Below are 27,271 nucleotides of genomic sequence, written 5' to 3'. Positions count from 1 at the left end.
GCCCCCATCTTCAACCAATGGTGTTTGGGGACGCAGATACATGGCCTAAGATTAGCCAGTAAATTGAAGTTCAACTAATATAAGAAAAAGAGAACAGGGTCAGAGATAAGCACTGGACGGCAAAAACAAGTTAGGATTGGGAGGACATTTCAGAAGAAAGTGGGGCGCCTGGGTGGCTCAGTTGGTTAAGCGACTGCCTTCGGCTCAGGTCATGATCCTGGAGTTCCCGGATCGAGTCCCACATCGGGCTCCCTGCTCAGCAGGGAGTCTGCTTCTCCCTCTGACCCTCTTCCCTCTCGTGCTATCTCTCATTCTCTCTCTCTCAAATAAATAAATAAAATCTTAAAAAAAGAAAAAGAAGAAAGATGAGTGAAAGGAATTATAAAGCAGAACTAGAAGCTACTCTATGGCCCCTTATGAAACTATTGTTCACGTAGCCGGTGCATAAGTGTTTTAACAAAAAATTGCCCTAATTAACTTGTTAAGCCCACCATAGCTGATGCCCTGGGACAAAGAAATGTTAGTGTTCCCGGGCCTTGTTTAGTTTAGTGTTGGAGAATTCTCTATTTTCCACAAAGGGGCTCCTCTTTCACTGCATTTCTGAATCTGGATTGAGCATCTGGAACCTTTGACTCCAGCGAAGTTTACTGGAGAAGGCAAAATAGACCCAAACTCATAATGTCCTCAGTAGAGACATCTGGTGGTGTGGAGAGGAGAAACCTGAGAAGAAACCTGTACTCAGCTATAGAATGCTGAGTGGAATGATTTAAAAAGTACCCCCTCTGCTTCTCACTCCAAATCTACCCACAAGAGCTGGAATTCCAACAAATGACTCACCCAAGCCAGAAAATGGGAGTCTAAAAACAATTAAACTACAAAACTAAATAAATAACCTGGTCTATTTTTAATTCTCTTTTCAATTAACAGCATTTCCCAATGTCTGTTCTGAAGAATACTAGTCCAGAAAGATGATCTCTGGGAAACAGGTGTCACTCTTTCTTAAGTTTGGGAATCAGTGTTATATTAGTCATGGTTATTTAACTGAAAATTATAGAAACTAATTCCATCTAGCAAATACAACAAAAAGAGATGTTAATGCAAGTCCATATAGTTATTTCATGGAATTGTATAGCAGAAATGTGCGTGGGCCTGAGGAAGGTAACAGGACTGGAAAACCACCAGAATTTACACTCGATCTAGTGGCCATTTTTCTCTTTATGCTTGCTCATTATTCTTTCTCTCCAGACCCATTTTCTTTCCTTTGCTGGTTAACATGGTAGAAGATGGCTGCCCCACAGCTCTCAATTTTACATGTTCCAAGCATGGAGAGTCTTGCTTTCTCTTGAAAGCAGAATCCGATTGGCTTAACTGGGGTCAGGTGGATACCCCTGAATCATTAGTCATAATTGAGCAGAGTGGGAGAGAACAGGACCATCAGACATAAATCCCCAAAGACTGGGAGTGACAGTGGTCCAAATGAAAAATGATAATTATGATTTGAGCAGACATTCCAAAATGTTTCAACTATATTTTATCCCTTTGTTACTCAAGTGCATACTTTAAACTTTCCTCTTGGGATTCTTATTATACATGAGAAGTCAAGGACCCTATTTCACTTTGCTCACGTTAGTGCTTTCTGCATTCATTGGATCATGGAATTCTTTTGGAAGTATGGCCATTAAGACTACATGAAACACAGTTTGGGAAATGCTGCTCTGAGGAATTGCATTTAAACTTCCAATTCAGGGTACTGCAATTCTATTTTTCCAAAAGTACCCTGGGTAGCACAAGGGAGTTCCTTTGTGGTGATGGAACAATTCTGAATCTTGCTTGTGGTGGTAGTTACATGAATACACACACATGATAAAACTGCACAGAACTAATAATATGCACGCACACACACACATGCGAGTGCATGTAAAAACTGATAAAATCCGAATAAGGTCTGCAGTCTAGTTAATGGCATTGTACCAGTGTCAATTTCCTGGTTTTGATCATGTACTATAGTTAGGTAAGATGTTACAACTGGGAGAAGGGGGGTGAAGGGTACATAGAACTTCTCTGTACTGTTTTTGTACTTCCTATCAGTATAATTATTTCAAAATAAAAAGTTAAAAAGAGTCACTTGATGGCTGTGAAAGAAAATGATTTTGGTTTAAAGCATGACATAAAAAGACATAAAATTTCTGTATCATAAAAATGTCTTAAAGTCCAACCAGCTCACCCATTGCATTTGCTCTGGCCCCTTATAATTTGATGTTATATATCCCAAAGCCTTTGCTCGTTCTCGATAAAGTCGAATTGCTTGATCCATGGGAATCCGTAATCTGAACCAGTATTCCACTGTGCCAAAATTTGGGATGTCTCCTTTAGTTCCTACAAACCAAAGCATAACTCACTGTTAAAATTTTATACTGAGTAAAATAATATATGACTTGCACAAATGATGTGTGATTGGCAAAGAACAGAGCTGAAGAAAATAAAGTTTCTTCTGCAAGTATGAGTTTCATTGTATGTTAAGTATTATTAAAGAGCTATGTCAAATTATGTTTGAGATATTCCAATTTATACTATTTCAATCCTTCTAAAATATAAAGAAAAAAACTAAACACTGTATTAAATACTCCACATTCTTTTTGATGCCATAGTAGCTTGTTTTTAACCAGTTGTACTCAATGTAGACTGACAGATACAATATGAAATCACAATATGAAATCTCAGAATTATAAATATGAAATTCCACATCATGATTCAACTTTTGAGAAGTCTTTGGCCCCTTCCCACTTCTCTACTGTGCCACAAGTACACGGACAAATGCCACAGCTATGCCAAACATATGCCGGATGTAATTCATACTTGCATGGTTTGCCCTGTACACCCTCAACTCTTCTTTTCAACTCTTCTTTTCAGCTCCTCATCGCTCTTCCTCTGTGAAGATTTCCTCCACAGCTCCTGGGGGAATTAAGTGTTCTCTGCTTCCTTCAAACAGGGGAAGGATATGTCCTCTCATTAGGACACTGATTCCTTTCACATAACTATCTGTTCACCAGTGTATTTCTCCACCCACACTATAAGTTTCTTGAGGGCCGAGGACTGTGGTTTCCACTGATATATTCCTACCGGAGGGACTAGTATACTAGGGACTAGTACTCAATATTTGTTGAATAGATGATATTCTGTACATAAACTTTCCTGAGCATACTATATTATTAAAACTATTTCCCCATTCTCTTCTACTTCATCAATTTCTTTCTCACTAAGGGATCATTCTCATCAACACACAAACATGATTGAGATCTGCTATCATTTTAAAAAAAAAGTCCTAAAATGAGAATATTAATGGATACACATATTTGCTTGTATACGCTTAAAATTGCTTTGGAAGAATTTGCAACCTTTGGTGAGAGGTTCCAGGGTAGCTGAGGGACAGGAATAGGAGAGAGATTTTATAGTATAAACTTTTATACCTTTTGATTTGTGAATCATGTAAATAATGTTACCCCTGTGATCGATTAATGAATAAATAAAATCCCTCCCCAGATGCTAAGTCACCCTCTTCTTGACATGGTTTCTTTACTTGGCCTCTTTTGGAAGTGTGGCCATTAAGGATACTGTATGCTCTTGGCTTGCCTTTTAAATTGCTAGCCACTCTTTAGTTTCCTTTGCTGGTGTCTCTTCTTCCTGAACTCTAAATTGTGTGGTTTTCCAAGGCTCGGTCCTTGGCCACTTGCTCCCCTTCGTGTACATTCACTCTCTATGTGATATTACCTAGGCCAAAGGCTTAAAATATATCCCATATGGTAATGACTCCTCCTTTCATATGTTTATCCCTGACCTTCCGGCGAGGGCTGGCGTATCCAACTGCCCACATGCCATTTCCACTTGGCTGTCCAACAGGCAGCCAGTCTTAACTTGTCAAACAAAATTCTTGATTTTCTTCCTCAGATTTGTTCCTTTCCCAGGCCTATCTCAATAAATGGGCTCATGATTCCCCTTGTTGTGCATGCCAGAAATGCTTGTCTTCTCCATTACCTTCATTACTCTCCATTTGATTGATAAGCAAGTCTTAAAGTTAATCAAACATAAACTGAAAATAACCACTTCTTGTCACTCTTCTCATTACCATCTTAATCCAAGCCACCATCATCTTTCCGCAGATTAATGCAATAGCCTGATAATGGTCCTAGTGTTTCCTCTTGGCCTGGAAAGACTATTTTTCCCCAGCACCCAGGGTGATTTTTTAAAACCTATGTGTGATTCCGTCATTTACCTCCTCAAAACTCTCCAATGAGTTTCATCACCCAGAGAAAAAAAATCCATTTGCCTCACCATGACCTACACGTTTCTAGAGCATGATCTGGTCCTTCCACTGTGTGTGTGTGTGTGTGTGTGTGTGTTTTAAAGTGTACTTTCCTTTTTTTTTTCTTAAGTTTTTATTTAAATTGCAGTTAGTTAACATATAGTGTAATATTAGTTTCAGGAACCATTTAGCGATTCAACACTTCCGTACATCACCCAGGGCTCATCATGACAAGTGCCCTCCTTAATCCCCATCACTTATTTCCCCATCCCCCACCCACCTCCCTTCTGGTAACCAGCAGTTTGTTTCTCTAGAGTTAAGAGTCTGTTTCTTGGTTTGCCATCCCCCTCCCCTTTTTTCCCTTTGTTCGTTTGTTTTGTTTCTTAAATTCCAAATGTGAGTGAAATCATATGGTATTTGCCTTTCTCTGACTGACTTTGCATAGTCATCCTTCTATTGCTTTAATCACATTTCTGCTTTAGCCACTGGCCTTCTTGCTGTTCATCCAACATGTCATGTTTGTCCCTCCACCTTGGTACTTGCTGTTACCTCTGCATGAAACATTCTTCCCCTGGATCCTGTCATGGATCTTTACTCAGGTCTTTATCACTGTCAACCACCAGGGAAGTCCTTATCTGAATTAGCAACCTTCCATCTCTCTCATTAGCCTGTTCATTTTTCTTCACCCGATGAGATATATATTTGTTTTATGGCCTGTCTCCCCCTCTAGAAGGTAAGCTACATGATGGTAGGGGCTCTGTCTATCTTACTTAGCGGTGACCACTGTATTTCCAGTGCCTAGTAACAGCGATAACATAAGCTCTTAAAAAATATTTGATGAATCTACAATTAATGTTTAATCAAAAAAGGGTATTAATATGGTAAATAAATATCTGCACTTATAAACTTTTAAAAAATTAATAGTCATTGCAATTGACATCATCAATGACATTTAGGATTGTCCAGTCAACTGTGGGCAGATAAATTAGGGGACACTGTCCCACCCTCAAGGCATCTTGAATCCCTAAGAGAAGACAGTAATGTAGAACACCATATTAATATATAAACCAAATTAGTGATTCACATATCCAAAGCTTATAAGATTGTACTTACCAACCAAACTTGCTGTGCAAAATATTCGACCACTTTTCTCTAGAATTTCATGGAATCTCAACTGACCTGCCGCAATTGTTTCATAATCTGTGCTGTAAGCTTGGTGGACCTCAAGAGTGATAGTATTCTTCTGAATATATTGTAAAAATAAGTCATTAACATGAATGAGATATTGAGAAGTGAAGTTATATTCTGGGTGAAGGCCTTGCACTATGGGAGTTGTCTGTAGCTCAAAATCATAGAAAGCATAGGTACAGAAAGTGACAGGCTCTTTATCTCCAGATGCCTGTAAAACTTCAGAAGAAAAGGTTACTTTGTTGATATGGATTTCAAATAGGTTTTCGCCTCGTTCTAAGTGAATGGTTTCATCAAATTCATCAATGGAGTCATCTGGCGTGATTTCTGGTTTAAATTTATACTGCTTGGTGCCATAGGCAATATCCTTTAATTGGGCTGCAAGAGAAGACACACAGTTTAGATATTTTTAAATATTGACATATGAAGATACAAAGTGGCTTTTGAAGTGGTATGAAGTCTTAACTGCTTTGGTGAAGAGTCTCAGTCTTAAATTCTATAACTACACTGTTTTTCTGTGAGTAATATTGTATTCTACAAAAATTCATCCTTTGTTTTGACATCACTTATTAACAACAAAATTACAACTCAAGTTATAATACAGCCTGTACCAGGGGAAAGGAAAAAGAGAAAAGAGAAAAAGGCTTTTGAATGCACAGCTGAGGTAAATATTTGGATTCTCCTTATTCCTCTGCTTCTGCTTTATTATATTCTCTCCTTTAAAGTCAGTTTCTCTTTCCACTGGCTCCTTCCCTTCAGCTTATTAAAATATCCACTTTTCTACTTTTGGGGTGATGGATATGTTTATTGCCTTGATTGTGGTGATGGTTTCACAGTGTAGCCATGGGCCCAAACTCACCAGGCTGTGCAGTTTAAAGTATGTTAATTGTACTTCCATAAAGCTGCTTTTTAAACAGATATCTCTCTCTCTAGATACACATTTTATCCCCATGTTAACATCCAAATTTCTGGAAAAAGTAACGTATGCTTGTGTCTACAATTCCTCATCTAACAGACACTCTTCAACCTCCTGCAAAGAGTATCTGCCCTACTTTTCTCATGAAACTGCTCCAGAAAAGGTCACCGATAATGAATTAATTGCTAGATGGAACAGACTTTGGTCCTTGTATCACTTGATTTCTTTCCTTCCTTGACATTGATGGTCACTTTCCCTTTTATGAACCTCTGTCCTACTCTGGTTTCCATGTCATCAGCTGCCCTGCTTCTCCTACCTCTCTTGTTTTTTTAAAGGGTTTCTCTTTTTCTCATAGTTTGCTGGGGGCCCTGTTTTTATTCTCTGTTAGTCTACATATTCTTATGGGTAACCTCTATCTTTTATGACTTCTGCTACTATCAATATGCAAAGACTCCCCTTTTTCCACTTTTAATTCAGATTTATTTCCTGAACTCCAGACCCATACATCTCATGGCTTGCTGGGCCCTCTGTCTAGATATCCCCTAGCCACATCAAACTCAATATATCCAAAATAGAATAGAGCCAATGTAGAGTACTCTCTTCTAGTTAGTTCTGTACTCTGAATCTCAAGCGCTGGTGTTAGCATTCATCCAGTTGCCTAAGCTTGTTGCTACAGAATCGTTCTAGTTTCTCTTTCTCTTAACTGTCCCCACATCCATAGGGTCATTACTATTCAACACTGTCTCGGGGCGCCTGGGTGGCTCAGTTGGTTGGGTGACTGCCTTCGGCTCGGGTCATGATCCTGGAGTCCCGGGATCGAGTCCCGCATCGGGCTCCCTGCTCAGCGGGGAGTCTGCCTCTCCCTCTGACCCTCCCCCCTCTCATGCTCTATCTCATTCTCTCTCAAATTAAATGAAATCTTAAAAAAAACAAAACAAAAAAAAACCTGTCTCCTAAGTCTTTCCAAGTTTGTCCCTGTCCATTCTCTGTCCACTAATGCTACCTTACCTATGTTCCCAGTGTTTACTACCCAGATTATTATGGAACCCAAAGTGCTTCCTTCCTTCAAATCTTCTTTCTAATAACTGTAGCATAATCTCCAAAATGTAGTTCTGGGTGTATTACTGCCTATCTTCAAAATTGCTTAGTGGTTTTCAGGTTATTAAGTTTCAAACTCTTCAAGGTGGCAAACAGGGCCTTCATGATTTGACTCTTCCCAGCCTTACCTGGAGAGATACTCCTCCCTTTACTAATTATGAGTTCCAATTAGATAGATCTGGGTGCAGTTTTGCAAATGAAAGGCAGTGCTTCACATTTAGGGCATTTTTACCTGCATCCTCTATTGTCTGGAATGCCTTTCATTGCTTTTACTTAGTGGTGAGTTCTGTCATCTTTAAAAATTCCAAACCTACTTTGTGGAGTCTTCTCTGAATCTTCAGGTTTAAATAAGCATTCTCTCCTCAATGTTTCCTTGGTATCTTTTGCATTTTCCTAGCTTCACACTCTTCATGGTCAAGTATAACTGTCTATGTATGTGCTCTATCTTTCTTTTAAAAAAATATTTATTTACTTATTTGAGAGAGAGAGAGAGAGTGAGCAAGCGAGCATGAGCAGGGGGGAGGACCAAGAGGGAGAGGGAGAAGGAGAAATAGAATCCCCGCTGAGCGTGGAGCCTGAGGTGGGCAGGGGCGGCAGACATGACAATGCAGGGCGATTCCAGGACCTGCGATCATGAGCAGGGAGATCCCAGGACCCGATGAGATCACGATCCAAGCCGAAGTCAGACGCTCAACCAACTGAGCCACCCAGGCGCCCCTAACCTATGTGCTCCATCTTATGAGTTCCTGGAGGCTGGTACCTGAGCTTTTTTCTTTTTTTCCTATTTGGATTCTTCCTGCCTAGCACATTGCTTAGGATGCATTAAGAGCCTGAGCATGTTTAAGGAATCAATCAATGAATTTAGGGGACAGATGAAATACGTTGGTGAAGATTTAGTAAGACTAAAGGCGATGAAAATCCCAAACTATGTGATCTCCTTGTTATTCAGGAAAATTCTATTAAGCAAATTTTTATTGAGTTCTACTTGAAATAAAAGGTATATACTTCTCTTTGACTTTTAGAAAACCCTGTTCAGGCACATAAAGATATTTACTGAATCCTTCTACTTAAAGCAGTGGTTCTCAAAGTGTGCTTTGGGAACCCTGAGGATCCCTGAAACTGCTCTGAAGGTTTGTGAGGTCAAAACTGTTTTTAAAATAATCCTGTGTGTCACTTGCCTTTTTCATTCTTATTCTCTCACAAGTGTTTAATGGAGTTCCCCAGACTACATAATGTGTGATATCATAACAGACTGAATGCAGAAGCAGGTCTAAAAACCCAGCTGTTTTCTATTAAGGTATACACCAAAAAGTTTGCAAAAACGTCAAACAACTAAAAAAATGTAAAACAATTTAAAACAACGTCACTCTTCTCACTATTTTTTTTGGTATGGAAAATACGCTTTTAAAAAATAAATACTGTAATTTATGTTAACATGTAATGGATTTATTATTATTTTAGCATGACATAAAATAAATATTTTCAAAATTTCTCTTTTAATTCGTAGTATGATAAATAGAACCCATATAAGCAAGAGGACTTTGGGATCCTCAGTAATTTTTAAGAGTGTCAAATTACTGCTGGCATCAATCATTCGAATTAAACACTGTACGGCAGGAGACATGAAAGAGAAACTCAGTACTTAGCCTCACAGAATTTATATTGCAGTCACAGGGAATATGCAAAACTCCAACAGTGAAGAACACTTACATAATATAATCCCCACACATATTTTTTGAGTACATAAGAGGAAAAATGGGAAGTACTAAGTCTAGTGTTTTTCAAAGTATAGTTTTGCACCTGCCATCTGAATCACTCGGAGTTATTTCTAAATATATAGAATCATGAACCCCTGGATCTCTAGGGGTAGGTCCCAGGAAGCTACATTTGAAACAAGTTCCTCATGTGATTTTCATACTTGCTCAAGTCTGGAAACTACTGCAAGGACATTTCAAGTAGAGGAATAGCTAGGAGTGATGGGAGCCAGCTTTCTGGCAGAGGCAGGCATTGCATTTGGTTAGATTTCAAAGCAGGGTAAAAAGGGTATATGTTGGGTAAAAAGGAGGCTCAGGTGGAGCAAAGGTACAGTGGTAGGACTGAGAAAGGTGAATCTGACAAAGAGCAAGCAGACTTGTTTGGATGAGATACACAGCTTGCTTAGAAGAGAAATGAGGAATGGGGTGCTGAAGTTCTGTGGTACTCCATAAAGTACTATGAAATTTTGCCTGCAACACTGAATTTGGAAAGCAATAGAAAATTACTAAAAATTCTTGAGTAGAAAAGAATCAGATAAAAACAACCTTTCTGGTAAATTCTCATTACAGCTATGAATTAGAAAAAAAACAGAGCAAAAAGAAATCATGAATGTAGATTTGGATGACATTTTCAACTCCTGTAAAACCCATTCATCTAGGTACTGTGGACAAAGAATTGTACCTTCTAGTTTCTGAATGCGTGCAGCTCTGCTATCAAGAAGATGAACATATTGTTCCACTTTGAGTTCATAATCTTGCTGCAAATTTTCCATCTTCTGGGTCACTGCTTCAACTTCCATCTAAAAAATATGAGATAACAAGTTTCAATACTTAGGGTTAGTTCCATTTTCATTTTTTAAAGCAACTCTGACTCAAGCATTTCCTAGATCCTGGGGACCTCAGGAGCTGTAAACCGTGATTTTCTGACCTCAAATAGCTTACAGTTTAGAAAATTATGCTTGGCAATGTTCTTAAATCAGAAACAAAATTAACAAGACCCCAGATTCCTTCTCCTGGAGGTGATTTTCCTGTTTGTTAAAGGCTAAGATAACATGTGGTTGTGGCAGAAGCACTACAATGCATTCGCACAATGTGCTAATACTGGCACAGGTAAATTCATGGCCGCTGTTTCTGTTCTAAAACCAGGCCTTTAAAAAAATTATTTGTTTTTAAACTATTTACTCTAAGCACCTAGTTACAAGGCCAAATTCCAGGCATGTGGTAATACATGGTAAGAGATTATAACCGATGATAATACATAATACTGCTTAGAAAAGTAAATCATCAGTAGAATATCACAGGAAGCCTGTTATCCTGTCTTCGTGCAGCACATTACCTGATAATCTTTATTAATTTTATGTTGCATAATTAGCATGTTTCGTGTCTTTTCAAGTTCTTGCACCGTTTCTGCATGTGTTGCTTGTAGCTCTCTCATGGAGCGTTCTAGATCTTTGTTAATTTTATTGTCTACTTTCTCTAAAAAGGAAAGGTCTCCATTTTTTTGTGATTTTTGAGCCTAAAACAAAAACATGTTTTATTACTGAAATAAGAGTTTCTAAAACGTAATCATGTGAATTAATATAGATATAGCAAGGAATAATCATTAATTGAAAACAGATATATTTCCATTTTCCATCGGGAACAAAACTATCCTGATACAGAAAATATATGTGGATAGTCATTTGGAACAATTACAGAGAATTCAAAAAACAGTTTACTACTTCATGACATAAAGAAGAATCATGTATATTTATTTCCATTTCTTCAACTGATTAAAAGCTACACTGTGTTGATCTAAAGGGAAAGAAATGTATTTTCTCGTGTCTTCTTATAAATAACAGAATATCCTAGGACTGAAAAATATCTTCTGGTAACATTTACAATTCAATATTTTATTTAAGATAATAGGGTGTACCAAGGTCTCTTAGGACAGAAAATTATTGATTAGTTTTATAGTGAGGTGTGTAAAAGTGAAATGTTTGTTTCAGTTGGAGAAAGTGCTTTAAATAAGAGTTTTTGAGGACTATTTTAATGTAATTTTGATGTCATTATGAAATATGTATATGCTGTAACTAAATGTCACCTGACCACTTTCCTGAATAATTCATTCTCCAAGTATAAGGGTTACAGACAAGGGTCATCATTATGCTGAAATAGTTATATGTAGACATGAAATTCATGGTGAAGTTCAGAAAGTTACCTTTATAAGCAGGAGAGCTTCACTCAATTCATCAGCATTAATATCACTCTCCTGCAAAAGACAGAGTAAGTAAAAGCTCACAATGAGATATTAATGGAAAGTACAAGAGACATTCCAACTATGCAGATTATCCTCACGGAGCATAAACTGCCTGATACCATGAATTAAGAAACTAAGTATATGAAACATCCCAACTATTCAGAATCTCCCCCTGAAGTGTAAACTGCTTAATAACCATGAATTAAGAAACTAAGTAATACATTTGTACTCTTTTGCTTTGCAGCATAGTTTCCTCTGGGCATAAAATATTGAGATAAAAATTTGGCATTTATTTCCTAAATAAGAAAATAGTTCACCTGGTTGTAAAACTTCAGGCGGTGTTTAAGGTCATCAAGTTGCTGCTTTTGTTCCAAATACTGTAACTGTAGTTCTCTGTTTTCTTGAATGAGTTTCTCATTTTGGTCTTAAAAATAAAGTTGATACAATTAGAAAGGTAAGAGAGCATGAGGCATAAGAACGCATTTAAAATTAATTTAATTCCTGATACACACCAAGCTCGAACTAGTATTGCTCTGGTCAGAGAGGAAATTGTGCTAGCACCTAGACAAAGCCAGTGAGAGAATGAGGAACAAATGAACACTATCATGTGTCTACCATATGATCCAGTTGCTTATCAAAAACTGAAGACTTAAGTTCACAGCATTAATATAAGGAAATTGTGGCCTCTGGGACTTCAAAGGAACATTCTATCTAAATACCTAAGAAAATATGTTTCTAAATCTATGATTTTTACTTACTTATTAAGGGTCCTGAAAGGCATGCAAAAAAAATTGTTTTTGTCTTTTCGTGTTTTAATTGACTTCCTTAAGTTTTCTTTTCCCAATTTAGCATAAAGTCTTTTTATCAAAACAACATAATTTCTCTGGTAATAACTAAACCCATAATTTTAATCAACCCCACTTTGAACAAATCTGTTAAGATAGGAGAAACGGATTCTCAGCCAGTGCGCATGGTAGCCTCAGTAATAATTCATGTGTGCTCTTTATTCATTGAGTTCGTGCTGTTAATTGGTAGGACATGGACCCAGAGCTCTTGTTAAGGAGTAGAGATAGGTTACGTTCGCCCAGGCACTCATTTGCCTGAACCCACAAGCAACAGCACAGGGTAGAGCTACAGGAGACAGTAAATCCATAAAGAGACTAATTTTTTGCTCCCTGCATTAAACATAACGCTTAACTTAATAGAAAAAAAAAAGCTAGCTACTAAATCTATTCTTTAGTCTCATGTTCTTAAGCGTACTCTTCAACAGAGTTCATTGTGGGGGTCAAGCATCCTTTTTGGCTCCCTGTAGCCTAACTCTAAACCATGTCATCCAAAGTGTCTCCACTAATCTCATCCTATTTTCACAGATTTGTGTTTATCAAAAGTCCTCAATTCAAGTTGTACATTTTTGTTTCCATTTCTTAAAAAAAAGCAAGTCAACACACTTGCCAAGAATTCCTTACATGAATACATTTGCACACTGAATGCATTTTATACAAAAATACATTTTTGACTTTTATAATGCTTTGTGTTCCTCAGCTAGAAATGCTACATGTAAGTGAAAATCGTAAATTACACAATTAAGAAGAAAGGGACTAAATTTGGATATTTTTAATGTCACATATTTCCTGGCAAACTAAAAAGGAAAAACACTGTGACTCTGGGGTACGCAGAGACATTTTAATATCAAATATATAAACGTTTTTTATGTTATTGATTAAAGGTTAAAAGGTTATACTAGAGGATAAATTGCTAATACTCAGTGACCTAAATGAGAGAGTTTCCAAATGAGAACAGTATTTGGAAATTTTGAAGGTAAGGGTCAAATACCTGTCTTTAAACTAAAAATTAGGATTAATAATAAATATGAATTTGTAGAGGAGATAAACAACTTTTTCGGTTACAGAGTAGAATAAGAATGGCAGAATGCTTTATTTTATGAGGTTCAAAAAAACCTAGATAGGAATGGCTAGGTAACAGAAAGAAGGTAAATACAGTAAGAAAAATGTAAAACCAAGGGTCTTGAGGATGATATAATTTCCTTCTCTGGCCTGCAAGAAGTGTTATGGGTTTTGAGAATGAGGTAAAGGGTAAAGGACATGATTATTCCACCTTCATCCAGACAGAGTGTATTTTGATTTCTAGTTTTACGCTCCAGTTTTTCTATTCTTTCAATATTTCAGAGCAGGGTCCTAAGAATGATATGCTAGTAGGTATAAATAAACTTATTCAAATGTTTCTTCCTTTGCTGGTTTCTGTTTCCACAACAATGTCCCCGTTTCACTAATCTTTTTAAAACTAGGGTGTTATTAGGGAGAAAATAACTTATTAGTGGAAGATGACATTACTAAACACCAGTACCTTTCTCTCTACTAAATTTTATGTAGAATTATCCACAACATTTTTCCTTTCTCAAACTGTTTATTGGGGATAGAACTCCTGGCTCTTTAAAAAGCACGGAGATGTTGTAGTTCAAAGAAGAGATAGACTTGCTGAATTATAATATGAAAAAATCAAAGCATCCTGTACAAGATGAAAAATAACCTCTTTACCTTATGATTTCACAAAAAGCAGGTTAAGCTAAACAGCATTTTATTCAAATGAGATAACATTTTACTCTTTCAAAATTATGTTCTTCAAGCACACCATTAATAAGCAGAGTGCAGAGAACAATTCAACTAAACAATTTTCAGAGCTCCTTTGTGCTAATATCTTCAGCTGTGATCAATATAACCATATGCATTATGCTGAATTATGCATTTCAGCTAAAGATAGAAAGGAACTTTCAAAAGCAGGGCCTTTAAACACATGCAGTTAATTTAAGCATTAACCAAATGCAAACTGCATTTACATATCCTTCCCCCACATATTCACACAATCTGAAACTAATTTGTACCTTGAATAAAGAGGTGAGTATTCTCTAAAAATAATTTGCCAGTTAGATGAATGACTCTAAGAACCCAAGGAAACATCTTCTGGCAAGGAACACTTGATACATGAAAAGGTAAATGTGTGAAGAGACTTCAAAGTAAAATGAAACAATTTCAAAATCTGTAATACAAAAAGGAACTTTCTAAATATTAAAAGACTTCCTTATATAAATCATTTCAATTCTTTTTGTTTAGTATTTCCCTGGAAAAAATGGTTCAAGGCTGTAATATTTTTCTTATAATCTATTGTAACATTTTCACAAAAAACCCCCAAACCTAAATCATTAGATCTATACATTTCAGGTAGTCAAGCAAAATAACTAAAATAACAATTGTATTAAAAAGATTCAGTTCTAGCAATTTTTCTTAACAAAACCAAAGAATAAATGTGTAAAGATTTGTGTAGAAAGATGTTTATGATACTTAAAAAAATGGAAGCTATTTAAAAATTCATCCACAGAAGATTGTTAAACAATCTTTGGTACATCCTCACATGGAAATCTATGACAGCCATTATAAATGATAATGATGTGGATTTACATTTATACTGAGGAACGATTTCATAATAGAGTAAATAAAAAAGCACATTATAAAACAGTGTCTGTGCATATAGAAACAACTCTGGAAGGACACACATAAAAATATTAATAGTGATTATCTTGTGGTTGTGTGATTGAGTGACTTTTAGAAAGTTATTTTTTTGTTTACTGAACCTTTTTTAATGGTTATACATGAATTATTTTTAATCATTCAAAAAATCCTAAAATGACATAAAAACTAGTAAAAAAAGATGAGGAATGGATTAATGGTGGATTAAAATAATTTAGCAACTGTAGTTTTAATCCTTTAAATGCAGCTTTGGAATTAATTCAACAACAACAGATAGGTTTAAAAAAAAAAAGATCACCAAGATTCTATCCCCTTATGAGTTTCTTTCCAGAGACCAATTCAGATGTTTAGAGATAAAGAGTTTTGGAATTTTTAATATTTAGGGAAATACAGAAAGCACAGAAATAAGAGAGGTTTTTTTTCATTTCTCTTCCTTTAAGAATGAGTTTATATTTGTCTTTGGAAAACAGAGAGGGAATATAGAGAGCTTCTGCTTCCTTCAGTCAACAAGGATTTACTGAGCAACTACTAAACAAAAGCACTCTGTTAAGTATCACATTAAAGTCAGGAACTATATATCTTTGACATCAAAACTTTTAAATACCCACCCAGTCACAAATCATGTCATCATCTTATTCTACTCACAATATTCCCAAGAAAAATTCATAAATAATTTTTCACAAAATTCAATCACGTGGTAAATAAATGCCGCATGTGTGTGTTTCACCGAAATTAAGAGTACATCGATTTCAGACTTCTTAAAATATTAAAAAAGGTCAGACCATAATTTTAAAATGTTATCAATTACAAGATGCATCCCAACTTCAGAGATGTCAAAATGGGAAAAAAAACCTCTCTCTTATAGTTAATAAAATATGGCACTGTGATCTAAATCAATGTATAGAGTACCGACTAGGTATGTAATTTTTATTTTTTAGCTGAGCCTGCATTAAACTTTGAAATGCTCTCATGCAACACAATCGCAAATGTTCAAAAGAAGCAACCTTATTATCACATCACTTGGTTTCTGTAGTGGATGAGCAACAGATACAGCGTTTGGAACAAACAATTCAATTCCCCTGTTGTGTGTTTGTGCGTATAATCTAGTAAATCAGACATCTACTTTAATTATATTTTATTTCCATGAGATGAGAAGGGTGAGATCTGTGAGTCGCATATGAAACTTATTAACGATTATTATTTTAGCAGGGACATCGTGACAAGTCTGCCTGGTATTTACGTTCACTGTCACGGAGTAGATTTAGACATCTAATTATCACAGAGATCTTCCCTGTTCGACCTACCAAAACTAGCAAGAAACTACTTCTGCTCCTCTGTCATCTTATGCTGCTTTGTTTTTATTCCCGCTGCACTTGCCGCCACCTGACATGTTGCACATTTATTTAATTATTGGCAGTTTCTCCCTATTGAATTTATGTTGCATGAGGGCAAGGCCTTTGTTTTACTCCTTGCTGTGTCCCCCAGAACTTCGAACAGTGCCTAGCACACACTGGTGGCTCAATAAATGCTTGTCAACTGCTGAATACAGCAAGGCTTGACATTTAGGAAAACAAAACAAAACAAAACAAATGAAAGGCAACCTGAATAAAAGTATCTCTGGTGAAGAAATAACTCCTTTGGCGTATATGCTGGGCTGAGTAAATGGAAACTTTGAGCGACCAATAAACTCATGAAAGTGGATGGCTGTTAATATAAGCGATGTCCCCTACGTGGAGCAAGGTGCCTGGCAAAACAGTAGGTGCCACAGTCGGTGCTGACTGAGCCGGTGAATAACCAGGAGTAACACAGATGTCTGAAATGAAGAAGTCAGTAGTCGTTTTAGGTGTACCTCTTTCAGTTTTGAATCTGTCAAGGATTTCAGTTTTGTCTGTTAGGTCAGATTTTAAGGCAGTCTCGAGTTGAGCGATCTGTACTTTCAGCTGCTGTTCCTTGAACTTCCATTGCTCTTCATGGGCAGCACTGAAGGCACTGCAAAACACACGTGACACGCAAGGAGAGCCTGGAAATCGGCCTCGACCGAAAATACGAGAGAGAAAAGCTTTTAGTGGTACAGAGACCACTGTCATCATGTCTTAGGAATTAAGTAAACATATGCTGGTCTGCTGCTGTTGAAACCAAGGCGCCTTTCTCAGGCTGCGGTTAGGAAACATGAAAGGGTTTGTGGGATGAGCAAAGGAACTGGCCTTAATTTAGAGCTCTACAGTCAGAGAAGTTGGCAGTGTGGAGCTTTTGTGGGACTAGTAAAGGAATTTAGATACTGTACATACTCCAGAGGAATCCGCAATTCCAAACCTCAGCCATCGGCTTCGGATAAAACCCTTCTCTCCCACATACAAACCCTCTTAATACAGAGAACAGGGGCTCGCCACCTGATCTTCACTGCTAGAATCTGAAACTTTTACTGAGTCTGTGCTAATAACACATTCACAAAATTCTGGCCATGAAATGATAGCACATTGAATGATGAGATGGTAGTTCTGCTGTGAAGAAGTAGTGATAATGTAGTTTTTGTCCTAAAACACAAACAGCAATAACAGACTAAGAACAAAATTTTACTTGTAACACGACTGGGATGAAAACCCAGTGAGAACACCCTGGTAAGAAGGATGAAGACAGAAATGTTATTCCTCAGTAAAAGTGCAGCAGTTTAAACTCTCGTTATAATCTACTAGTGATGAAATCCCAGCATTCATTTGCGCCAGTGCTGATAAACTGAACACTGGTGCTAGACCAGTTGCACTAAAAACACTCAGGGAGATTTAAAAATGAAGGTCCTGGGGCCCAGGAATTCATAGTTTTATAAAGCTTCCCCAGGTGATAGCCAGGTTTTGGAAAAACTGATCTTGATCTGTATTTCAGCAGAAAACTATTATCTGTGAAGCTTGATTTGACTGAATAATTATCAGCAGCTTTGACCCTTCTCCTTATTTTAAACCCAGTAAATGAAACAAAAATTTATAAAATCTGGTTTTGTACTGATGAAGTAAATGGAAGAAAAACCTGTTGTTGAAAATTGCCCTTAATGTTGCTCCCAGCTAGTCTCGAGGTTTTATTCCAAAAGAGATACTTTTCTGGGAGGCATAGCTTTCAAAGGGAAAGAATTGTGTGTCTATTTTACATTTTGAATATTTTTATTGCATTTAAAATAATATGAACATAAAAATAAATGGAATCCTAAAAGTTTCTCTAAATATGACATCTGTTTCTTCTATCGATGTTCTCATTTCACATATGGAATCTTAAGAAATGCATGGACCTATATACCAGTATTTCAAGTTAATTTTATCAGAGGTACAATTACCTAGACTTATATGAAATCCAAACAAAGTATGTACTTTAAATATTAAAGAATATTCCTTTACATTTTCACTTTTTAAAATAAAGAAGAAATACAATTTTTGTGTCTGGTCAAATTATGTAAACCAAACACACACACACACACACACACACGCGTGTCTGTGTGTCTTGTATTATTAAAAACATGTACTACCCGGGAAAAAAATTAGCATGATGAAATAGGCACAATTATACATTATATCAGACGCCAAAAATTGGAAACAGTAGTGTTCCAATAGCATTAGTACCAGCAAAAAGATCACCAACAGTTAATCTGGCAGAAACATCAGAAGCTGTATGTGTTTAAATTAAGAACAATTTAGCAGCCTGGTTTTTCCAAACCCACAAAATACTAGTGTAAATCAGCATAAGTCAATCTGAATTTAGTCCACTGCTATCTTCCCTCTAAATTTAGGATTACATTCCACTGGAGTTTCATGAGGAATTCCTTTTGAATTTACTGTATTCCTCTATGCTTGGAGCCATCTGTGTAACTATAAATGGTGAGCCACATCTGGCTCCATTTTCTTTGTAAAGGCTGTGTACATGATTAAATCTGCATATGAGAACAGGCTTTGAGAACCTTTTATTCATGAAAATGTTTTTGTATATTGCCTACAGTGACAACAGAGGGGGGGATCACAGTTGGTCTGTGTGCACATTTCATTGTTATATTCTGTTGCAGAAGTGAGAAAATGTCAATCGAATGCCCATTGGTGCCTGTGGTCATTGGCATGGCCACTGGCAGTCACGGGTCAGCATACAGACTGCTGAACAACATGATCGGACAAAAATAAGAGCTGAAGAATTCGTCTCCACCTTAAGGCCTTTTTTCTTACAGAAGAAATTCCATGTATTCCAATGTCTAAGGGCAACCTAACGTGAGAGAGAGGGAAGGATAAGCTCTAAGTCATCCACAAAGAAATCCATAGGTACTTTAGTTAGGACCTAATGGAAATTAAATACGTATTTACATAGGGATATCTCACTTACTGAAAGAAAATGATGCTCCAAATGTACTCAGTTTGATTTCTGGGAAGCACAAAGTACTCCTATTTGATCGCATGAGCTTTCATGATTCCTAGAAGATTGCAGGGGACAGGTGCTCACTTTACAGAAATGGAGCCCAGAGAGTCTATGGGTGGTCAGCAGTGCTCCATTAAATTCTGGATAATAGATGACTACTAACTACATAGTAAAAACCAATTCTTAAAACGGTTAATACCATCTTCAAAAACTAGACCAACTCTTTTAAAAGTAGGTATTAGATTAGTGTCTCTTAGGGAGTCAATACCTTTTAAAATCACCTCTAACAGATTCTCTGGATCCTATCTCAAACTGACTAAATCTGAATCGGATGGTGGTGGGAAGCAGGGGAGGGAGGTTCCAAAAGTGGTGAAACCTACATTTTGCTGTTTTCCAGGTTATTCATATATACTATAGTGGAAGGACTATTGTATTCATCAGTTACACCATCCTAAAACTATACTAACTTTAAAAATGGGACATAGCTTTATAATATTGTAGTATAAAGTTTCTCTCTGACCCCACAGATTTAACTGCAAAAAGTTTATTATGAATTTTTAAATGGAATATTTCTTAAAGTTATACTTATTTCTTGGCATTGTATCAAAAATGTTCTCGCATATTAAAACAAGCTCATACCAAATACTAACATGAGGGTTTTATCTTACCAGATGATTTTCTAATGTCATATGTCAAGTAATAAACACATTCAAAATTTCATTTGGAAAAGGAAGATGAGAATGTAATCTGCAAATCATATTTTTCTCCTGAAAACTAGCCAATTTTGAATAACAAACAAATGCTCTCCTTTAAAAAACATGCTATCACTATGACTAACCAAACAGGGAGTAAAATTTATTTAGTTTTTGATGAGCACTAGTTGTTGGCAATGATGAATAACAGTGCCATGAAACCCAAAAGCTGTAAAGAATCTTAAGGACAATGATGATTTTTGTAGACGCTTCTCCAACTCTGCTTCTGCAAACATATTATATATTAAAAATTTGTATTAGAGAATTTTATGGTTCTATTTCCTATCATGTGTGCTTGCTGGGTTTTGTGCTTAAGTGACATTAAGTTTATTTTTGGCACAAAATGTTTTGACACTCATTACACACATTTACTTCCATATATCTCACACAAAATCCGAGTGTAAGCAGTATAATGAAGTCTGTTTTTACTGTGACAGGAAAAAAATGTAGCTCAAGCATAAAACATTAAAAAAACCCTTCAAAGTCAGATTTACACTCTCAGATCATCTTCTAATATGGAGAGATAAAGTTTCATGGTGATAAAGTAAACATGAGAAAAACATGTCTCCCTCAAAATTTCATTTATGCACTATTCCCAGCTAAGTTTAATGTTTTTTATTCCCAGAAGGTTATATTCAGTAAATCCTCAAATTGGGAAGTAGAAAATGTGTAAGTAATGGCCAAATGGCACTTATTTTCTTGTATTAAGACCATATTAAATTATTTGAAATTACAAGATGTTGAAGATAAATATAAATCAATAAAAAATTCTGAATGTATGGTAGTTCTATTATTCCATGAACATTTCCCTTCCACAGAATCAGTTTTCCAATGCAATTAAAACCAGAGAGATAGTGAAGCATAGTGAAAAAAAAATTCAAGTTTTAGAGTCAACAGAATTGGGTTTGGGTCCTATATTGGAGTCTCAGCAATGCTGTGTGAATCTGCACAAGTTTCTTAATTTTTCTTGAGTCTCAGTTCCCTCATTTCTAAAATATGGGGATAACATTATTTTCTCTGCCCTATAATGCAGTGGTTGTATGATCTACATACTGAAATTTGGAAGTTTCGAACACATAACTACTAAATACTTAGATATATAACAATATAAACCTTGTATCATTCTATAGAAATGAAAATATAAAACAGGAAGAATAAATGCTTTAGGTAAAATTAATCGGGGCTGATGAGAAAGAAGCCAGAACAAAGCAAATAGGGCCAAATGATCTGGAAGGGGTCCAAGGTGGATCCCACATAAAGATTTTTAGCCAGCCTATCCTTGCTGGAAAGCCCCAGATATTATTTTAACTGATGTCTGAATCTGCTATTGATAACTCTTAATATAATGAGCCACTGTGCAAAGGTAATCAACAGTAGTAGGTAAACAATATAGATGATCCATGCCACTGGAATGATGTCTAACAATTATCTAGGTATCTTTTCAAGGTAAAAATCAATAAAAGCCAAACCCTGCACTCTTTAGGTATGATTTGTTTAATTTATAAAATGTAAATTTAGTTTATAAAATGTCCAAAACATACAGTTAAAAAGAGGTGACTCTGTACATCAGATGGCTACTTTCTGACGTTTCAGAATATGATCAGTAGAAGCAGCTATTGAATATCAGCTCTAACGTATATCTTCCAATATATATATTAAATTTACTTTCATGTAAATTTGTATTTATCCTTTATCAGTTATTGTATATTGAAAAGACTTAAAAATACACACGTATACACAGACACAGACACACACACATATAGATATCTGAACCGCTTAACTAAGCTTAGCTGCGGTGTAGAATTTTGTTTCTAACGTTATCAGAAAGGTTTAATTTTTAAAATACCATCACTATGAAGTAGATTAAAAAACAAAACTGAAGTAGCTCTTTAAAATTTATCTTGAGGGGTGCCTGGCTGCCTTACTTGGAAGTATGTGCGACTCTTCATCTCAGGGTCATGAGTTTGAGCCCCACATTGGGGGTAGAGATTATTTATATAAATAAACTTAAACAAATTTATCTTGAGATAAAGATACTTATGATTCTTTTTATAAGGAACAGAGACAATTGTAAGTAGACACCTTTGTTTTCCACTAAGAGAATCACTCTCAGCTAACAGGCTGGGTAGCCCAGTGGAAGACACCAGGCAGGGCTTGGAGAGACCTTGAAGAGTGTAGGCAAGTTACTTAATTCAGTTTTACTTTCATTGCCTGCAAAATGGGCATTTACATTACCTACATTTCCAGGTTGTTGTGAGAAATTTATAATAATGTATTAAAGAGTAGTTAGCACAGGGCCTGCTCGCTTATCGTCTATATTCAATAAATTGTAATAGCAATTGTTACTGGCAACAAAGTGATATGGTTTTCTAGTAATAGACTAATGCTCAGCTTAAAGAACTTCTTACCAACGCCTAGAAAAAGCTTATTTCTCTTTTATAACACATATATATTTTTTGCAATCATCCATTGCTAATTCGTTAATAAATATTAGATATTCTGACACCCACTGCTTTGATATATAAGATCTCAAACAAGAGAATGAGAGAACACATGTAATCATGATTTACCTGTTATAAAGTTTATCATAGTTTTCCTTTAAAAGTTCCCGTTCCTTTTCTAAATCATTAATTCTATCCTGCAGCTAAAATGAAAAGAAAATGACACATTAGGTGATTATCGAATAAAATCACATGGGGGTAAAATAACATGAGAGGAGGCTAAGATGTTTTAGTCTTGACTTCTAGATTGCAGCTGCTAACTAGTCAACTTTTATTGTCTGTATTTAATTTAGTATTGATTTTTTTCCAAGTTGTTAAGTAAACATGAAATTAATATTTCTGTTTTAATTTAGTAGAAACGTATGCATTGCTTTATGGTGACATGTGCCAAAACTCAATAAAGAATGTGTTAAAAGTTTGCTGTGAAGTCTGGGAAACAGTATTTTTTACTTTCCCCCCTGATGAATTCCATCATTATATTCATTTTGTATTAATTTTCAATTGGCCCATAAAAAATAAAAGGATTAACTTTTCTTTTGGTTCGTGGTTCAAACAAATTATGTCAATCAAATTGTGTCAATCACAATTCACTCTGAAGACAAAATTTCTTACGTTACCTGGAATTTACAAAGATCCAGTAGCACATCTTCTAAATAAATGAATGAATAAATAAAATCGTATACCTTGTTTTATCCTAAAGAATATTTTTAGAAATAAACTCAGGATAAACATCATAGCTTTATGGCTAAAATGTAGCTTTATGTATTTATTCCTAGCATTCATGTTTAAGTTTTATTCACCAGTATATTTTGTAGTTACAACCTTTCCCCGTGGGTCATTATTCTTAAAATTCATTTCCATGTTCATAATTCCCTTTTGATGCTAGTTTGAGACACAGTAAGGATTCTCTAAAGATCAGAACAGAATGTAGGCATCTTATTTCATTACCATGCTCTTTAAGAACAAGTTTAAAAGACGACAGAAAGAGACTGTGCTAGCTGGAAGGCACGAGTAACAACACCAATAGAGAGATGAGTTTCCAAACAACTTCCTAGAAAAAAAAGGAAATAATTTCACAGAACTGCTGAAGTTGCAGAACACAATATACTTCTCTTCAGAAACAGATGTGTATTCGTCTAACGTGGTCTTGGTATCTCAAATGGCTAATCGGATGTTAAGACTGAGAAAGTTAGGTTCCACAGTAAGTTGCAAAATGTTATGTGTTCTTTTTCCTCAAGAGTCAATCCTTTAGGTAAACAGTGGTTATCAGCACATTTGTAAATATTTTTAGGCACTGAGTTGGCATGAAGTTTAGGAACTTTTTTGGAATGTCTCTATTTTACTTTTTTGAAACAGTGACAGAGAAGTTTGAATGCAAGGAACGGCTAATAAATTTTTTGGAGCTTACCTCTTCTATTCTTCTTTCAGAAAATGTCATGGAATGTAACTGTTTCTCAAGACTGCAGCATTTTAAACGCTGCTCCTTGAGTTGCCTATTTAGTTCATCCCCATTTGCCATCAAGGCATCATGGCTGATCCGGAGACTTCTTTGCTTCTAAAAAACAAAAAGAAAATCTTTTTGAAATTAATTTTGGATTCTGCGTTAAATAAGTGATTACAATTTTATAAGTGAATTTACTCCTAAAGCGCACATTATACAATTCATTCTTCACCTCACAATGTATATGTGCTACTTGTCCATGGAGACACTCTTGACCCAAGTGTATCATTAGGGGAAAAAAAATATAGAGTTTTCTTAGCACAGAGTCACATAATGCAAACTTTTTGTCCTTTATTTTATTTCCTCCTAGTTTTTGACTGGTTCATTAGTGACCAGTGAGTAAATTAGTTTTAGCAATTTTTTTTTTCTTTCTGCTGTGGTTACAGTGGTTGGACATGCTGTCTAAAAATGCTGCCACATGGGTCAAAATAAATGTTGACCATAGATAATCAAACTTGAAAGGATTTGTCACCACAGCACATAAACAGCCTAACAGAAGGTTGTTTTAATACAATTAGGTTGAAATTTTCAATGCAGTAAAATAGTTACTGAAGTCTTCTTAATTTTTTACAACAGATTTTTATTTTCATTTATTTATTTTTAAGTAATCTCTATGCCCAACGTGGGGCCTGAACTCACCACTCTGACCCACCCAGCCAGACATCCCAATTTCTTAATTTTTAAAATGGCATTTATGAATATGTTTTGAATTCAAATGTATGTTCTTAAATGCCTCATGCTTTTTTTAATAGATAAAAAGATGATCATACTGAAGTCTTTTCACAGAGACCATACAACCGTAACATGTAATGGCTCATCTGCTAATTAGTATCACTTATGTTCTACTGAAGTTCTCCAATCACTTAAAGGAAACATGGCTATCGAGTAACTTGAGTCCAATTTTTGTTAATCTTGGTATTATCATAGCGCGCTATCTTTAACCAGCTTTTCCTGGGCTTCCTACCTCATTCATTGAAGCTGTTGGTCTGAACCTCTCAAATCTTTACCCAATATCAATCCCTCAGAGAGGAACCTGTGTCATGGCAGACACCTGACCTAACAAGGTCTTTGAACAAATACCTGGCAGCACCGTTAAATGGAAGCCAAAATGGTCAAAGTGACAAAAGAAGGTAAGCTCACTTTTTATTTCCTTTCCTAATTCCCCATGTTAGAAATGGCCCTCAGCTCCATGTTTTCTTAATCTCCCTCTTTTATCTCTAGGCAGACAGTGCTATTATCTCCATTCTCCAATTCCTCTTCTCTCTTTCATAAACTCTCACATTTATATGGAAGGCAGTTATTACTTCACATTTAATCAGGGGGGGAAACACTAACCAGAATACATTTTAAAAATATTTATCTAATTCAATAGTAAATTTAGGTTTCAGAAGACCCTATGCTTTCCATCAATTTACTGCTTTCCTTGTCTCAGTACTTCAAAGAAAGTACTGCTTAATATGAATTCTGCTCATCTGGAATGATTTGGAGTTCATTAATTCCAGAACTTATGTTAATTATGCAGTGCCAATAAATAGGCATCTTCTGATGGCACATTCCTGTGGGGCCACAGTCCTAAGGCAGCCAGGATGAAGAGTCCCAAGTATTGTCAACCTGAATGGTCAAGATTTAGAAAAGTACCCTGATAGTTGACATGATGGGTACTCAAATATTCTGTGATAATAGATAGTGACAAAACAAAACACCTCAAAGAAACATTGAACAAAACCTGATTACTCGTATTTTTTTTTTTTAAAGATTTATTCATTGGACAGAGACAGAGACAGCGAGCGAGGGAACACAAGCAGAGGGAGTGGAGGAGGGAGAAGCAGGCTTCCTGTCAAGCAGGGAGCCTGATGTGGGGCTCGATCCCAGGACCCTGGGATCATGACCTGAGCCGAAGGCAGACGCTTAACGGCTGAGCCACCCAGGCGCCCCTGATTACTCGTATTTTTAACTTGATCTATCTTGGATATCTCATAAATGCTTATAACTGAAGATAGATGGAAAGACATCTAACCCTTCAGTGCTATGTGCCCATATGAATTCGGATAAAAGGAGTTAAAAATACATTTTCTTGGCATGAGATAATATATGATAAATATGTTTTATTTTGAGATGACACAGATATTTATGAAAAGTCCAAGCAGTTATTTCTTTAGTCATTAAGTTATAAATTACAAATAATATATAAAGTGAAATCATACACATTTAAGAAAAAGAGCATCTTTAAAAATAACTTTTTAGTGTTACTACCATTCTATTTAAAAAATACAACTGAAACACTATCTTTGATAGTGTACCTATGTATACACTTTGTGTACACATAGATAACTTTGTATTTATGTATCACCATAATAAAATAAATGATCACAGTACCTCTTGAAGCTGAATAAATTTTCCTTCCATTACTGAAAGAGCATTGCTTTTCTCCACTAGTTGTTTATGAAGCTTAATCATTTCTACATTGTCCCGAATGTTTGACCTTCAACAGTGTATTTAAGAAAAAGAGAGACAGAATAAAAAAATGCAAGGCAAAAGAAAAAAATCTGTGGTTGAATCACAATTTTTCATTGAAACGTTACCTAGGTTTTTAGTTTATTATACACTTAGGGTAGATTTATTATTTAAAACAACCAATCATTGTTCTTTAACTTTTATACTCATAGACTCTCAGAGTTTGAAGGGAGACTCAAATGTGAGGACCTGTGTCACCTCTACAACAACTGATAATAAGCACTTAAAACCCTTTCACAGCATCCTGAAAGATGGTGCAAAAGGACATCAGTCCATAGCACAGCAATCCTCCCACCCCCCAAACTTCACACTTATTTTAAGGAGGACGATCATACTATTTTTCCCTAAGAGAAAAATATGAAAGCCACTCATCTTCCTACCACTCCCTTGAAACAAATGGTATCATAAGATTACCATTTATTGGAGTTTCCTCCTGGAGTTTCAACTTTTCAAAATATTTCCCAAAAAAGTGACTTAGCATTTTATACTAATAATGCCCAAAGCTGGCATTTAAATATGTTGCAGATGTGCCTTTAGCTGTAAGAGATCATTTAACGTCCACAGGGTATATAGAAACTCTATA

The 27,271-nt window shown here is 35.9% G+C and overlaps 1 protein-coding gene across 3 annotated transcripts in view; it reads right to left on the bottom strand.

Moving 5' to 3' along the window:
- Positions 1-27,271, bottom strand: part of RPGRIP1L (RPGRIP1 like) — a 91,714-nt gene that overhangs the window by 42,087 nt on the left and 22,356 nt on the right. The window contains exons 7-16 of one of the 3 annotated variants that reach the window (XM_025852442.2): positions 26,551-26,656; positions 24,082-24,228; positions 22,743-22,816; positions 16,887-17,026; positions 11,813-11,919; positions 11,457-11,507; positions 10,593-10,772; positions 9,939-10,056; positions 5,414-5,866; positions 2,225-2,376 (exon numbers count right to left, since the gene is read on the bottom strand). In XM_025852442.2, the coding sequence (XP_025708227.1) occupies positions 2,225-2,376; positions 5,414-5,866; positions 9,939-10,056; positions 10,593-10,772; positions 11,457-11,507; positions 11,813-11,919; positions 16,887-17,026; positions 22,743-22,816; positions 24,082-24,228; positions 26,551-26,656 (1,528 nt within the window). The remainder of the gene's footprint in view (positions 1-2,224; positions 2,377-5,413; positions 5,867-9,938; positions 10,057-10,592; positions 10,773-11,456; positions 11,508-11,812; positions 11,920-16,886; positions 17,027-22,742; positions 22,817-24,081; positions 24,229-26,550; positions 26,657-27,271) is intronic. The other 2 variants (XM_073884352.1, XM_073884353.1) reach the window with 2 other exon arrangements.

This window comes from Callorhinus ursinus, unplaced genomic scaffold, assembly GCF_003265705.2.
Source record: "Callorhinus ursinus isolate GAN/ISIS: 27379988/994484 unplaced genomic scaffold, GSC_fseal_2.0 scaffold56, whole genome shotgun sequence".
Lineage (NCBI taxonomy): Eukaryota > Metazoa > Chordata > Mammalia > Carnivora > Otariidae > Callorhinus > Callorhinus ursinus.
The sequence above is the reverse complement of the archived record's forward strand: the minus strand, read 5'-3'. Positions and strand labels throughout refer to the sequence as shown.